The 15,217-nt window shown below is 46.7% G+C and overlaps 1 protein-coding gene across 3 annotated transcripts in view; it reads left to right on the top strand.

Annotated features, from left to right (window-relative positions):
• Positions 1-15,217, top strand: part of LOC133548914 (formin-binding protein 1-like) — a 49,255-nt gene that overhangs the window by 4,791 nt on the left and 29,247 nt on the right. For all 3 annotated transcript variants that reach the window (XM_061893866.1, XM_061893881.1, XM_061893875.1), the window contains exons 5-9: positions 5,500-5,647; positions 9,507-9,569; positions 9,656-9,751; positions 9,834-9,848; positions 13,712-13,840. In XM_061893866.1, the coding sequence (XP_061749850.1) occupies positions 5,500-5,647; positions 9,507-9,569; positions 9,656-9,751; positions 9,834-9,848; positions 13,712-13,840 (451 nt within the window). The remainder of the gene's footprint in view (positions 1-5,499; positions 5,648-9,506; positions 9,570-9,655; positions 9,752-9,833; positions 9,849-13,711; positions 13,841-15,217) is intronic.

Below are 15,217 nucleotides of genomic sequence, written 5' to 3'. Positions count from 1 at the left end.
GTACGCACTATTGACAGTAAAGTTGTGTTGCGTTCAGGCACACAGCAGCAGTAAAGTTGTGTTGCGTTCAGGCACACAGCAGCAGTAAAGTTGTGTTGCGTTCAGGCACACAGCAGCAATAAAGGTGTGTTGAGTTCAGGCACACAGCAGCAGTGAAGGTGTGTTGAGTTCAGGTACGCACCATTGACAGTAAAGTTGTGTTGCGTTCAGGCACACAGCAGCAGTAAAGTTGTGTTGCATTCAGGCACACAGCAGCAGTAAAGTTGTGTTGCATTCAGGCACAGAATCAGTAAAGGTGTGTTGCGTTCAGGCACACAGCAGCAGTAAAGTTGTGTTGCGTTTACGCACACAGCCGCACTAAAGTTGCGTTGCGTTCAGGCACACAGCAGCAGTGAAGTTGTGTTGCGTTGAGGTGCACACCATTGACAGTAAAGTTGCGTTGCGTTCAGGCACACAGCAGCAGTAAAGGTGTGTTGCGTTTAGGCACACAGCAGCTGTAAAGTTGTGTTGCATTCAGGCACACAGCAGCAGTAAAGTTGTGTTCCGTTTAAGCACACAGCCGCACTAAAGTTGCGTTGCGTTCAGGCACACAGCAGCAGTGAAGTTGTGTTGCGTTGAGGTGCACACCATTGACAGTAAAGTTGCGTTGCGTTCAGTCACACAGCAGCAGTAAAGGTGTGTTCCGTTCAGGTACGCACCATTGACAGTAGAGTTGTGTTGCGTTCAGGCACACAACAGCAGTAAAGGTGTGTTGCGTTCAGGCACACAGCAGCAGTAAAGTTGTGTTGCATTCAGGCACACAGCAGCAGTAAAGTTGCGTTGGGTTCAGGCACACAGCAGCAGTGAAGGTGTGTTGCGTTCAGGTGCGCACCATTGACAGTAAATTTGCATTGCGTTCAGGCATGCAGCAGCAGTGAAGTTGTGTTGCGTTCAGGTACGCACCATTGACAGTAAAGTTGTGTTGCATTCAGGCACACAGCAGCAGTAAAGGTGGGTTGCGTTCAGGCACGCAGCAGCAGTAAAGTTGTGTTGCGTTCAGGCACACAGCCGCAATAAAGTTGTGTTACATTCAGGCACACAGCAGCAGTAAAGTTGTGTTGCGTTCAGGCACGCAGCAGCAGTAAAGTTGTTACATTCAGGCACACAGCAGCAGTAAAATTGCGTTGGGTTCAGGCACACAGCAGCAGTGAAGGTGTGTTGCGTTCAGGTGCGCACCATTGACAGTAAATTTGCATTGCGTTCAGGCATGCAGCAGCAGTGAAGTTGTGTTGCGTTCAGGTACGCACCATTGACAGTAGAGTTGTGTTGCGTTTAGGCACACAACAGCAGTAAAGTTGTGTTACATTCAGGCACACAGCAGCAGTAAAGTTGTGTTACATTCAGGCACACAGCAGCAGTAAAGTTGTGTTACATTCAGGCACACAGCAGCAGTAAAGTTGTGTTGCGTTCAAGCACACAGCAGCAGTAAAGTTGTGTTGCATTCAAGCACACAGCAGCAGTAAAGTTGTGTTGCGTTCAGGCACACAGCAGCAGTAAAGGTGTGTTGCGTTCAAGTACGCACCATTGACAGTAAAGTTGTGTTGCGTTCAGGCACACAGCAGCAGTGAAGGTGTGTTGCGTTCAGGCACACCCCAGCAATAAAAGTGTGTTGCGTTCAGGTATGCACCATTGACAGTAAAGTTGTGTTGCGTTCAGGTACACAGCAGCAGTAAAGGTGTGTTGCGTTCAGGCACACAGCAGCAGTAAAGTTGTGTTGAGTTTAGGCACACAACAGCAATAAAGGTGTGTTGCGTTCAGGCACACAGCAGCTGTAAAGTTGTGTTGCATTCAGGCACACAGCAGCAGTGAAGGTGTGTTGAGTCCAGGCACACAGCAGCAATAAAAGTGTGTTGCGTTCAGGTACGCACCATTGACAGTAAAGTTGTGTTGCGTTCAGGTACGTACCATTGACAGTAAAGTTGTGTTGCGTTCAGGCACACAGCAGCAGTAAAGTTGTGTTGCATTCAGGCACACAGCAGCTGTAAAGTTGTGTTGCATTCAGGCACAGAATCAGTAAAGGTGTGTTGCATTCAGGCACACAGCAGCAGTAAAGTTGTGTTGCGTTCAGGCACACAGCAGCAGTAAAGTTGTGTTGCGTTTACGCACACAGCCGCACTAAAGTTGCGTTGCGTTCAGGCACACAGCAGCAGTAAAGTTGTGTTGCGTTCAGGTACGCACCATTGACAGTAAAGTTGTGTTGCGTTCAGGCACACAGCAGCTGTAAAGTTGTGTTGCATTCAGGCACACAGCAGCAGTGAAGGTGTGTTGCGTTCAGGCACACAGCAGCAGTAAAGGTGTGTTGCGTTCAGGCACACAGCAGCAGTAAAGTTGTGTTGTGTTCAGGCACACAGCAGCAGTAAAGGTGTGTTGCGTTCAAGTACGCACCATTGACAGTAAAGTTGTGTTGCGTTCAGGCACACAGCAGCAGTGAAGGTGTGTTGCGTTCAGGCACACCCCAGCAATAAAAGTGTGTTGCGTTCAGGTACGCACCATTGACAGTAAAGTTGTGTTGCGTTCAGGTACACAACAGCAGTAAAGGTGTGTTGCGTTCAGGCACACAGCAGCAGTAAAGTTGTGTTGAGTTTAGGCACACAGCAGCAATAAAGGTGTGTTGCGTTCAGGCACACAGCAGCAGTAAAGTTGTGTTGCGTTCAGGTACGCACCATTGACAGTAAAGTTGTGTTGCGTTCAGGCACACAGCAGCTGTAAAGTTGTGTTGCATTCAGGCACACAGCAGCAGTGAAGGTGTGTTGAGTCCAGGCACACAGCAGCAATAAAAGTGTGTTGCGTTCAGGTACGCACCATTGACAGTAAAGTTGTGTTGCGTTCAGGCACACAGCAGCAGTAAAGTTGTGTTACATTCAGGCACACAGCAGCAGTAAAGTTGTGTTACATTCAGGCACACAGCAGCAGTAAAGTTGTGTTACATTCAGGCACACAGCAGCAATAAAGTTGTGTTACATTCAGGCACACAGCAGCAGTAAAGTTGTGTTGCGTTCAAGCACACAGCAGCAGTAAAGTTGTGTTGCGTTCAAGCACACAGCAGCAGTAAAGTTGTGTTCCGTTGAGGTGCACACCATTGACAGTAAAGTTGCGTTGCGTTCAGGCACACAACAGCAGTAAAGGTGTGTTGCGTTCAGGCACACAACAGCAGTAAAGTTGTGTTGCATTCAGGCACACAGCAGCAGTAAAGTTGTGTTGGGTTCAGGCACACAGCAGCAGTGAAGGTGTGTTGCGTTCAGGTGCGCACCATTGACAGTAAATTTGCATTGCGTTCAGGCATGCAGCAGCAGTGAAGTTGTGTTGCGTTCAGGTACGCACCATTGACAGTAGAGTTGCGTTGCTTTTAGGCACACAACAGCAGTAAAGGTGGGTTGCGTTCAGGCACGCAGCAGCAGTAAAGTTGTGTTGCGTTCAGGCACACAGCCGCAGTAAAGTTGTGTTACATTCAGGCACACAGCAGCAGTAAAGTTGTGTTGCGTTCAGGCACGCAGCAGCAGTAAAGTTGTTACATTCAGGCACACAGCAGCAGTAAAGTTGTGTTGCGTTCAGGCACACAGCAGCAGTAAAGTTGTGTTGCGTTCAGGCACACAGCAGCAGTAAAGTTGTTACATTCAGGCACACAGCAGCAGTAAAATTGCGTTGGGTTCAGGCACACAGCAGCAGTGAAGGTGTGTTGCGTTCAGGTGCGCACCATTGACAGCAAATTTGCATTGCGTTCAGGCATGCAGCAGCAGTGAAGTTGTGTTGCGTTCAGGTACGCACCATTGACAGTAGAGTTGTGTTGCGTTTAGGCACACAACAGCAGTAAAGTTGTGTTACATTCAGGCACACAGCAGCAGTAAAGTTGTGTTGCGTTCAGGCACACAGCAGCAGTAAAGTTGTGTTGTGTTCAAGCACACAGCAGCAGTAAAGTTGTGTTGTGTTGTGTTCAAGCACACAGCAGCAGTAAAGTTGTGTTGCGTTCAGGCACACAGCAGCAGTAAAGTTGTGTTGCGTTCAGGCACACAGCAGCAGTAAAGTTGTGTTCAGGCACACAGCAGCAGTAAAGTTGTGTTGCGTTCAAGTACGGACCATTGACAGTAAAGTTGTGTTCACGCACACAGCAGCAGTAAAGGTGTGTTGCGTTCAGGTACGCATCATTGACAGTAGAGTTGCGTTGCGTTCAGGCACGCAGCAGCAGTAAAGGTGTGTTGCGTTCAGGTACGGACCATTGAGAGTAAAGTTGTGTTGCGTTCAGGCAAACAGCAGCAGTAAAGGTGTGTTGCGTTCAGGTACGCACCATTGACAGTAGAGTTGCGTTCAAGCACACAGCAGCAGTAAAGTTGTGTTGTGTTCAAGCACACAGCAGCAGTAAAGTTGTGTTGCGTTCAGGCACACAGCAGCAGTAAAGTTGTGTTGCGTTCAGGCACACAGCAGCAGTAAAGGTGTGTTGCGTTCAGGTATGCACCATTGACAGTAGAGTTGCGTTCAGGCACACGGGAGCTGTAAAGTTGTGTTGCGTCCGATACGCACCATTGACAGTAAAGTTGCATTCAGGCACGCAGCAGCAGTAAAGGTGTGTTGCATTCAGGTACGTACCATTGACAGTAAAGTTGCGTTCAGGCACGCAGCAGCAGTAAAGTTGTGTTGCGTTTAGGCACACAGGAGCTGTAAAGTTTTGGTGCATACAGGTACGCACCATTTACAGTAGAGTTGTGTTGCGTTCAGGCACACAGCAGCAGTAAAGGTGTGTTGAGTTCAGGTACACAGTAAGTTGTGTTCCATTCAGGTAAGCACCACTGACCGTAAAGTCATGTTGCGTTCAGGTACACAGCCCAGCAAAGGGGTGTTGCGTTCAGGTACACAGTGACAGTCGAGCTTCGTTCAGACACATGGTGACAGTGGAGTTGTGTTGCGTTCAGGTACACAGCAGCAGTAAAGTTGTGTTGCGTTCAGGCACACAGCAGCAGTAAAGGTGTGTTGAGTTCAGGTACACAGTAAGTTGTGTTCCATTCAGGTAAGCACCACTGACCGTAAAGTCATGTTGCGTTCAGGTACACAGCCCAGCAAAGGGGTGTTGCGTTCAGGTACACAGTGACAGTCGAGCTTCGTTCAGACACATGGTGACAGTGGAGTTGTGTTGCGTTCAGGTACACAGCAGCAGTAAAGTTGTGTTGCGTTCAGGTACACAGCAGCAGTAAAGGTGTGTTGAGTTCAGGTACACAGTAAGTTGTGTTCCATTCAGGTAAGCACCATTGACCGTAAAGTCATGTTGCGTTCAGGTACACAGCCCAGCAAAGGGGTGTTGCGTTCAGGTACACAGTGACAGTCGAGCTTCGTTCAGACACATGGTGACAGTCAAGTTGTGTTGCGTTCAGGTACGCAGACGCAGTGAAAGAAAAGTCATGTTGCGTTCAGATAAATGGTGACCGTCGAGTGGTGTTGCCTTCAGGGACAGTAAAGCTGTGTTGCGTTCAGGTACACATGGTGTTTGGCCTTCACCGCCACTCTACGGCAACTTGGAGATCTGGCATCGCAGCGAGAGGAAGTGGCCGAGAACTTGAGCTCGCAGGTGGCGTCGGAGTTGAGCAGATTCACTCAGGAGTTGAAGGCGGAAAGAAAGTCCGTGAGTGACGTGAACACACACACACACACACACACACACACACACACACACACACACACACACACACACACACACACACACACCACCTTTTCTGGAAATATAAAGAAGTGTATTTACAACATGAATAATATATACATACTATGCAAATATAAAAAAGTTGTTGTGAAAAATTTGTTGAAATTTCATGAGAAAAAGGTCACAATTTCACAAGAAAAATGTAGAATTTGGCAGAATTATAATAAAAGTTGTCATTTTACTCAACTCAAGTAAAAAAAACTGAACATGTGTGCAATATTATGATAAAAATTGGAATTGTACTCAATAGCAGTCACAATTTTATGGAAAAACTTAAAAATGTTGGCAATATAATAATAATCGGAATTTTACTTGGTAAAATTATGACAAAAAGTCATAATTTTACAAAAAAAAATGTCACTATTTTACAAGAACAACAACAAGGATTGGCAATATTGTCTTAAAGGCCGACAGAAATGAGATGTTCTTATTTAAACGGGGATAGCAGCTCCATTCTATGTGTCATACTTCATCATTTCACATTATTTTTGCTGAAAGGATTTAGTAGAGAACATCGATGATAAAGTTCCCAGCTTTTAGTCGCTAATAAAAAAGCCTTGCCTGTACCGGAAGTAGCAGACGATGTGCGCGTGACGTCACGGGTTGTGGAGCTCCTCACATCCACACATTGTTTACAATCATGGCCACCAGCAGCGAGAGCGATTCGGACCGAGAAAGTGACAATTTCCCCATTAATTTGAGCGAGGATGAAAGATTCGTGGATGAGGAAAGTTAGAGTGAAGCACAAAAAAAAAAAGGCAACGGCAGTGTGAGTGTTTCAGATGTAATTAGACACATTTACTAGGATAATTCCGGAAAATCCCTTATCTGCTTATTGTGTTACTAGTGTTTTAGTGAGATTATATGGTCGACGGGTGGTGGCGATGCCCATCTCTGCCCTTCGCAAGTGACCCTCTTTGAAACACCATCTTTCGAAATGATCGCTGCATAAAACACTGTACTTTGTGTGTGTGGTCCAATCCAACCGTGTTCGCTTGACCGCTCCGTTCCATAGTAAAGCTTCACCGTCATCTTTCGGGAATGTAAACGATGAAACACCGGCTGTGTTTGTGTTGCTAAAAGCGACCGCAATACACCGCTTCCCACCTGCAGCTTTCTTCTTTGACGTCTCCATTATTCATTGAACACATTTCAAAAGATTCAGCAACACGGGTGTCCGGAACACTGTGGAATTATGTGATGAAAACAGACGACTTATAGCTGGGAACGGTGCTGGAAAGTTAGAGTGAAGCACAAAAAAAAAAAAGGCAACGGCAGTGTGAGCGTCTCAGATGTAATTAGACACATTTACTAGGATAATTCCGGAAAATCCCTTATCTGCTTATTGTGTTACTAGTGTTTTAGTGAGATTATATGGGTCGTACCAGAAAGTCGGAGTGCTGCGGTGAACGCCAGTGTCTCTGAGAGAAGCTGAGGAGCCAAGATCACAGCTGCCTTTTTGACAGCTACAGGAGGAGGCCCCATAATCCACTGAAGTCTCCGGTAAGAGCCGACTGAATATCACAATTTTCCCATCCAAAAATTTGCCGGTTGACGTAGAGAAACATGTTCGCTTGACCGCTCTGTGTTAAAGCTTCACAACAAATAAAGTAACACCGGCTGTGTTTCGGTTGCTAAAGGCAGCTGCAATCCACCGCTTTCCACCAACAGCATTCTTCTTTGACGTCTCCATTATTGATTGAAAAAATCGCAAAAGATTCAGCAACTCAGATGTCCAAATGACTGCGTAATTATGCGATGAAAAGAGACGACTTTTAGCCGCAAGTGGTGCTGCGCTATGTCCGCTACAACCCGAGACGTCACAAACACACGTCATCATTCCGCGATGTTTCAGCAGAATACTTTGTGGGAAATGTAAAATTGTAATTTAGTAAACTAAAGCGGCCATATTGTCATGTGTTGCCATGTTAATATTTCATCATTGATATATAAACTATCAGTAGGCCTTTAAGTCCCAATTTTATATGACAAATGTCACCATTTTGCGTTAAAAAGTAATAATTTTGCATTAAAAAAATAGTAATACTTTTATGAGAATATATTGCAATGTTACAGAAACAGAAAGAATATAAGAAATTGTTCCCAAATTTCTAAGAAAAAAGTTGACACATTGTGAGAAAAAGACTGCTTTTATTTTTTTTATCTTTTTTCGTTATTTTTTTGTTTGTAATTAGGTTTTATCTTCAGTATTTACTTCAAGTTATTACAGTCTGTCTCTATATACATATTTATTTTATTAATTTTGACCAAAGGGGGCGCACTTCAAATTTTTACACTCACTTGTTATTTCATATGTTGACCAGACTTAAAATGCTTCAAATTGCAAGTTAAAGCTCTGTTATGCAGACCGAAAGCCATTTATCAACAACATCCAGAATCGCCGATCTGTAATTTGACCCCCTTAACATGCTTCAAAACTCACCAAATTTGACACACACGTCGGTCTGGCATGCCTTCCCAACTTATTTGGCAACCAAACCCCAAAAAGGAAAATTGCGCGCTAGCGCCCCCCAGGAAACAAAACCCCAGACTGCTTGTAACTTCCGTTAGGAATGTCGTAGAGACATGAAACGAAAACCTCTATGTAGGTCTGACTTAGACCTAGATTTGCCTTTAGAAACGTCTATACCTAAAAACAACAGGAAAATGGCAAAAACCCATTCAAAGCAAAATTTTCGCAAAAAATGCTATTTTTGCCTCTTTGAGCTGTAATTTGACCCCCTTAAAATGCTTCAAAAGTCACCAAACTTGGCACACACATCAGTACTGGCAAAAATTGCGATCTAATGAAAAATACAAACCCGAAAATTAAAAAATGCGCTCTAGCGCAATTTTTGAATAAAACACAGAAAAAACTGCTCCAAGGAAGAGAAAACAGACAAAACTGCTTGTAACTCAGTAGGAATGTCGGACAGACATCAAACAAAAACATCTATGTAGGTCTCACTTAGACCTACAATTTAATATTTGAAATCCTGCAGAAAAATCAACAGGAAGTTTAAAATTACCCCTTCAAAATAAAAGTTTTGTAAACACCCGTCACCTTTTTTCAAACGTTATCTCCTCTGAGCCCGTTTGTCGTTTCGGCTTCAAACTCGCACAGGAGAGACTGCGCAAATTTTCCTAAAAAATGACGTTTTTGCCTCTTTGAGCTGTAATTTGACCCGCTTAAAATGCTTCAAAGTGCAAGTTAAAGCTCTGTTATGCAGACCGAAAGCCATTTATCAACAACATCCAGAATCGCCGATCTGTAATTTCACCCCCTTAACATGCTTCAAAACTCACCAAATTTGACACACACATCAGGACTGGCAAAAACTGCCATCTAATAAAAAACCAAACCCCAAAAATCAAAATTGCGCTTAGCGCCCCCTAGGAAAAAAAACAGACAAAACTGCATGTAACTTCTGTTAGAAATGTCGTAGAGACATGAAATAAAAACCTCTATGTTGGTCTGACTTAGACCAGGGCTAGAGTAGCGGCGGCAGCAGGCAAAGGCGGACCCGACCAACGCCGCTTGCAGCTTTAAATCAATTTATATCTCATGACACTATCCGTATGTAATATGGCTTTTAATTGTTGACAGATTTGTTTTTGTATTTTTGGTCCAATATGGCTCTTTCAACATTTTGGGTTACCGACCCCTGATCTATGTCATCACTTGTTCGCACCTCCTCATATGGAAGATGCTTTTCCTTCGTCATGTCTCAAGAAGGGGGGGGGGGAATACAACACACACACATGTTCTTTTTGCCCCCCCCAGCATTTCCAGGATGGTCGCCGTGCCCAGCAGCACATCGAGAGTTCCTGGAAGCAGCTGGAGTCTGTGAGTCTGACTCCGCCCACATCGGTGGACCCGCCTCCTCTCACGTGTGACATCATCAGGTTGTAACGCCAAGTCTTGTTGTTCAGACCAAACGGCGCTTCGAGCGAGACAGCAAGGAGGCGGAGCGAGCGCAGCACTTGTCCAGCAGGATGGACATGGACAACAACATGGAGGCTGAGAAGGTTGGTCCTCAAGGGCAATTACTGACGATTACGACCCTGAAGAAGGTTCTAGCACTAAAAGACACTTTCCTCTGCCTTCCAGCGCTGCTCCTTTAAGGTAACATCTCATTTCCTACCTGGACTCACCTGTGACAGATCATTCTTGTAGGAAGTGATGCATTGTTGACACTGTGACACTGCCCCCTGCTGGACTGGAGTAGTTTGATTGTTGACACTGCCCCCTGCTGGACTGGAGTAGTTTGATTGTTGACACTGCCCCCTGCTGGACTGGAGTAGTTTGATAGTTGACACTGCCCCCTGCTGGACTGGAGTAGTGTGATTGTTGACACTGCCCCCTGCTGGACTGGAGTAGTTTGACAGTGTGACACTGCCCCCTGCTGGACTGGAGTAGTGTGATTGTTGACACTGCCCCCTGCTGGACTGGAGTAGTTTGATTGTTGACACTGCCCCCTGCTGGACTGGAGTAGTTTGATAGTTGACACTGCCCCCTGCTGGACTGGAGTAGTGTGATTGTTGACACTGCCCCCTGCTGGACTGGAGTAGTTTGACAGTGTGACACTGCCCCCTGCTGGACTGGAGTAGTGTGATTGTTGACACTGCCCCCTGCTGGACTGGAGTAGTTTGATTGTTGACACTGCCCCCTGCTGGACTGGAGTAGTTTGATTGTTGACACTGCCCCCTGCTGGACTGGAGTAGTTTGATTGTTGACACTGCCCCCTGCTGGACTGGAGTAGTTTGATTGTTGACACTGCCCCCTGCTGGACTGGAGTAGTGTGATTGTTGACACTGCCCCCTGCTGGACTGGAGTAGTTTGATTGTTGACACTGCCCCCTGTTGGACTGGAGTAGTTTGATTGTTGACACTGCCCCCTGCTGGACTGGAGTAGTGTGATGGTTGACACTGCCCCCTGCTGGACTGGAGTAGTTTGATTGTTGACACTGCCCCCTGCAGGACTGGAGTAGTGTGATTGTTGACACTGCCCCCTGCAGGACTGGAGTAGTGTGATTGTTGACACTGCCCCCTGCTGGACTGGAGTAGTTTGATTGTTGACACTGCCCCCTGCTGGACTGGAGTAGTGTGATTGTTGACACTGCCCCCTGCTGGACTGGAGTAGTGTGATTGTTGACACTGCCCCCTGCAGGACTGGAGTAGTTTGATTGTTGACACTGCCCCCTGCTGGACTGGAGTAGTTTGATTGTTGACACTGCCCCCTGCTGGACTGGAGTAGTTTGATTGTTGACACTGCCCCCTGCTGGACTGGAGTAGTTTGATTGTTGACACTGCCCCCTGCTGGACTGGAGTAGTTTGATTGTTGACACTGCCCCCTGTTGGACTGGAGTAGTTTGATTGTTGACACTGCCCCCTGCTGGACTGGAGTAGTGTGATGGTTGACACTGCCCCCTGCTGGACTGGAGTAGTTTGATTGTTGACACTGCCCCCTGCAGGACTGGAGTAGTGTGATTGTTGACACTGCCCCCTGCAGGACTGGAGTAGTGTGATTGTTGACACTGCCCCCTGCTGGACTGGAGTAGTTTGATTGTTGACACTGCCCCCTGCTGGACTGGAGTAGTTTGATTGTTGACACTGCCCCCTGTTGGACTGGAGTAGTTTGATTGTTGACACTGCCCCCTGCTGGACTGGAGTAGTGTGATGGTTGACACTGCCCCCTGCTGGACTGGAGTAGTTTGATTGTTGACACTGCCCCCTGCAGGACTGGAGTAGTGTGATTGTTGACACTGCCCCCTGCAGGACTGGAGTAGTGTGATTGTTGACACTGCCCCCTGCTGGACTGGAGTAGTGTGATTGTTGACACTGCCCCCTGCTGGACTGGAGTAGTGTGATTGTTGACACTGCCCCCTGCTGGACTGGAGTAGTGTGATTGTTGACACTGCCCCCTGCAGGACTGGAGTAGTTTGATTGTTGACACTGCCCCCTGCTGGACTGGAGTAGTGTGATTGTTGACACTGCCCCCTGCTGGACTGGAGTAGTTTGATTGTTGACACTGCCCCCTGCAGGACTGGAGTAGTGTGATTGTTGACACTGCCCCCTGCTGGACTGGAGTAGTGTGATTGTTGACACTGCCCCCTGCTGGACTGGAGTAGTTTGATTGTTGACACTGCCCCCTGCTGGACTGGAGTAGTTGGATTGTTGACACTGCCCCCTGCTGGACTGGAGTAGTGTGATTGTTGACACTGCCCCCTGCTGGACTGGAGTAGTTTGATTGTTGACACTGCCCCCTGCTGGACTGGAGTAGTGTGATTGTTGACACTGCCCCCTGCTGGACTGGAGTAGTGTGATTGTTGACACTGCCCCCTGCTGGACTGGAGTAGTTTGATAGTTGACACTGCCCCCTGCTGGACTGGAGTAGTGTGATTGTTGACACTGCCCCCTGCTGGACTGGAGTAGTGTGATTGTTGACACTGCCCCCTGCTGGACTGGAGTAGTGTGATTGTTGACACTGCCCCCTGCTGGACTGGAGTAGTGTGATTGTTGACACTGCCCCCTGCTGGACTGGAGTAGTGTGATTGTTGACACTGCCCCCTGCTGGACTGGAGTAGTGTGATTGTTGACACTGCCCCCTGCTGGACTGGAGTAGTGTGATGGTTGACACTGCCCCCTGCTGGACTGGAGTAGTTTGATTGTTGACACTGCCCCCTGCAGGACTGGAGTAGTGTGATTGTTGACACTGCCCCCTGCAGGACTGGAGTAGTGTGATTGTTGACACTGCCCCCTGCTGGACTGGAGTAGTGTGATTGTTGACACTGCCCCCTGCTGGACTGGAGTAGTGTGATTGTTGACACTGCCCCCTGCTGGACTGGAGTAGTGTGATTGTTGACACTGCCCCCTGCAGGACTGGAGTAGTTTGATTGTTGACACTGCCCCCTGCTGGACTGGAGTAGTGTGATTGTTGACACTGCCCCCTGCTGGACTGGAGTAGTTTGATTGTTGACACTGCCCCCTGCAGGACTGGAGTAGTGTGATTGTTGACACTGCCCCCTGCTGGACTGGAGTAGTGTGATTGTTGACACTGCCCCCTGCTGGACTGGAGTAGTGTGATTGTTGACACTGCCCCCTGCTGGACTGGAGTAGTGTGATTGTTGACACTGCCCCCTGCTGGACTGGAGTAGTGTGATTGTTGACACTGCCCCCTGCTGGACTGGAGTAGTGTGATTGTTGACACTGCCCCCTGCTGGACTGGAGTAGTGTGATTGTTGACACTGCCCCCTGCTGGACTGGAGTAGTGTGATTGTTGACACTGCCCCCTGCTGGACTGGAGTAGTGTGATTGTTGACACTGCCCCCTGCTGGACTGGAGTAGTGTGATTGTTGACACTGCCCCCTGCTGGACTGGAGAAGTGTGATTGTTGACACTGCCCCCTGCTGGACTGGAGTAGTGTGATTGTTGACACTGCCCCCTGCTGGACTGGAGTAGTGTGATTGTTGACACTGCCCCCTGCTGGACTGGAGTAGTTTGATTGTTGACACTGCCCCCTGCTGGACTGGAGTAGTTTGATTGTTGACACTGCCCCCTGCTGGACTGGAGTAGTTTGATTGTTGACACTGCCCCCTGCTGGACTGGAGTAGTTTGATTGTTGACACTGCCCCCTGCTGGACTGGAGTAGTGTGATTGTTGACACTGCCCCCTGTTGGACTGGAGTAGTGTGATTGTTGACACTGCCCCCTGCTGGACTGGAGTAGTGTGATTGTTGACACTGCCCCCTGTTGGACTGGAGTAGTTTGATTGTTGACACTGCCCCCTGCTGGACTGGAGTAGTTTGATTGTTGACACTGCCCCCTGCTGGACTGGAGTAGTGTGATTGTTGACACTGCCCCCTGTTGGACTGGAGTAGTGTGATTGTTGACACTGCCCCCTGCTGGACTGGAGTAGTGTGATTGTTGACACTGCCCCCTGCTGGACTGGAGTAGTTTCACATGCTCCCTCTAACAAAGCTCCTTGCAGGCTCGCCAGACAGCGCAACAAAAACAACAAACTGCCGAAGAGTCAAAGAAGGAATACGTGAGCAGTTTAAACCAGTTCAACCAGGACCAGCACCAACATTACCACACCATGGTGCCCGTTATATACCAGGTAAAGCAGGAAGACAATATCTACCTGGTGTACACGGTACAAAACCAGTTCAGGTGTATACCTGGTCTATACTGGTATGGCAGGTATAGAAACAGCTCAGGCAAATACCGGCTCTACACTAGTATAGCAGATAAATAAACAGTTCAGGTGTATATCTGGTGTACCATAGTATAACAGGTATGTAAACAGTTCAGGTGTAAAGCAAGTCTACACTAGAATAGCAGGTATAGAATATAAACCAGTTGACACGTACACCATGTCTACATGACTGTGTAAACCTCTTCCGGTCACTAGTATGGCATGTGTAATTAAACTTAGTGTTTACCTGGTCCAGATTAGTATGGCAGGTATATAAAAAGTTCAGGTGTATACCTGGTCTAGACTAGTATGGCAGGTATATAAACCAGTTTAAGTGTGTACATTAGTACAAAAGGTATACAGTATGAACCAGTTTAAGTCAATGCACTAATATGGCAGGTATATTAATCAGTTTAGGTGTTTACCTGGTGTATGACAGGTATATAAAAAGTTCAGGTGTATACCTGGTCTAGACTATATGGCAGGTATATAAAGCAGTTTAGGTGTATACATTAGTATGGCAGGTATATAAAACTACTTTAGGCGTACAGATTAGTATGGTGTGTATATAAAGCAGTTTAGGTGTATGTGGCAGGTATATAAAACAGTTTAGGTGTATACGGCAGGTATATAAAACAGTTGAGGTGTATACGGCAGGTATATAAAACAGTTTAGGTGTATGAGGCAGGTATATAAAACAGGTGAGGTGTATGAGGCAGGTATATAAAACAGTTGAGGTGTATGCGGCAGGTATATAAAACAGTTTAGGTGTATACGGCAGGTATATAAAACAGTTTAGGTGTATACGGCAGGTATATAAAACAGTTGAGGTGTATGTGGCAGGTATATAAAACAGTTTAGGTGTATGAGGCAGGTATATAAAACAGTTGAGGTGTATACGGCAGGTATATAAAACAGTTTAGGTGTGTGCGGCAGGTATATAAAACAGTTGAGGTGTATGAGGCAGGTATATAAAACAGTTGAGGTGTATGAGGCAGGTATATAAAACAGTTGAGGTGTATACGGCAGGTATATAAAACAGTTTAGGTGTATACGGCAGGTATATAAAACAGTTTAGGTGTATATGGCAGGTATATAAAACAGTTTAGGTGTATACGGCAGGTATATAAAACAGTTTTGGTGTATACGGCAGGTATATAAAACAGTTTAGGTGTATGAGGCAGGTATATAAAACAGTTGAGGTGTATACGGCAGGTATATAAAACAGTTAAGGTGTATACGGCAGGTATATAAAACAGTTTAAGTGTATGTGGCAGGTATATAAAATAGTTGAGGTGT

The sequence above is a fragment of the Nerophis ophidion genome, linkage group LG01, assembly GCF_033978795.1.
Source record: "Nerophis ophidion isolate RoL-2023_Sa linkage group LG01, RoL_Noph_v1.0, whole genome shotgun sequence".
Taxonomy (NCBI): domain Eukaryota; kingdom Metazoa; phylum Chordata; class Actinopteri; order Syngnathiformes; family Syngnathidae; genus Nerophis; species Nerophis ophidion.
This window is presented reverse-complemented; position numbering and strand designations above follow the sequence as displayed.